Source organism: Fukomys damarensis, unplaced genomic scaffold (assembly GCF_012274545.1).
Source record: "Fukomys damarensis isolate Sample0158 unplaced genomic scaffold, DMR_v1.0_HiC HiC_scaffold_19, whole genome shotgun sequence".
In the NCBI taxonomy this organism is placed as follows: Eukaryota; Metazoa; Chordata; class Mammalia; order Rodentia; family Bathyergidae; genus Fukomys; species Fukomys damarensis.
In genome coordinates this window covers 58,698,550-58,699,418 of record NW_022900931.1, presented here as the reverse complement: position 1 = coordinate 58,699,418, position 869 = coordinate 58,698,550, and the positions used below count along the sequence as shown (strand labels likewise).

General features: G+C 55.4%; 1 protein-coding gene across 4 annotated transcripts in view; it reads right to left on the bottom strand.

The window, feature by feature from the left end:
- The window catches only part of Acp7 (acid phosphatase 7, tartrate resistant (putative)), a 21,391-nt gene extending 20,911 nt beyond the window's left edge, over positions 1 to 480 (bottom strand). For 2 of the 4 annotated variants that reach the window (XM_010632854.1, XM_010632855.1), the window contains exon 1: positions 357 to 480. In XM_010632854.1, the coding sequence (XP_010631156.1) occupies positions 357 to 394 (38 nt within the window). In that variant the 5' untranslated portion in view covers positions 395 to 480. Of the gene's footprint in view, positions 1 to 160; positions 229 to 356 lie in introns of those variants that run through there. The other 2 variants (XM_010632856.1, XM_010632857.1) reach the window with 2 other exon arrangements.
- Between the last annotated feature and the right edge of the window lie 389 nt (positions 481 to 869).

Here is an 869-nt window from a genome sequence, read left to right as displayed (position 1 = left end):
CCGCGGGACACTAGGTGAGCAAGCGCCCGGACAGGTAAGGCTTGGGCTTTCTGCAGCTGCTCAGCCCCCAGGCGCCCGCCCCCAGCCCTGGAGACGCCGCGTCCCCGGATACCCCTGATACCCGGTTGTGAGGGCGCCGGGGAATCCCCATCCTTCTCACCCGGCCGGCCTCATCATCCCCCGGGCAGTCCTGCCTCCTTCCTTCTTTCTCCCAAACTTAATCCCAAACTCCTCCTCCTCCTCCTCCTCAGCTGCCCCCCCGCCCCCGGGCATCCAGAGAACAGAAAAACAAAATAACTGAAGACACCTGGGCCCCCGGGCGGGCTCCTCTCCCTCTCCGCGTCCCTCTTTCTCACCTGTGAAAAGTACCTGCTCCATGAACCGTGGTGAGCATGGAAAGAGTCGAGGCATGAAATTTCCTGCTGCTTGGGCTCCAGTGAGGGGAGCTATCTTTATTATTATTAATTATTATTATTAACGCGTGCGCTCCGGAAACTGCCCTGCAGCCTGGGACTTTTCCTCCTAAAGCTGCTGAGCTGTTCAGTGTTGAGGTGGCTGCCACTAAGCATGTTTGGGGCTCCCGGCTGGCCGGTAGGAAAGGTCTGGGGATCTCGGCTTCCATGTGCTCCCTCTTCCTGTGTGTAGATACAATGACCACACTCTTTGGCTTTGTAAATTGTTGGTTCTGCCAGATGAGGACCCCCGAATCAGAGAGAGGAGCCTTTCCAGATGTGGATTTTTTCCATCTTCCAGAGTCTCGGTTACAGTTTAAAAGACAGCAAAAGCAGCTCTCAGTCAAATTCAAGTACCCTTAACCCACCACTACTGCGGCTGTCGTGATAGTTTTATTTTGTTTCCAGTAGTCTTCC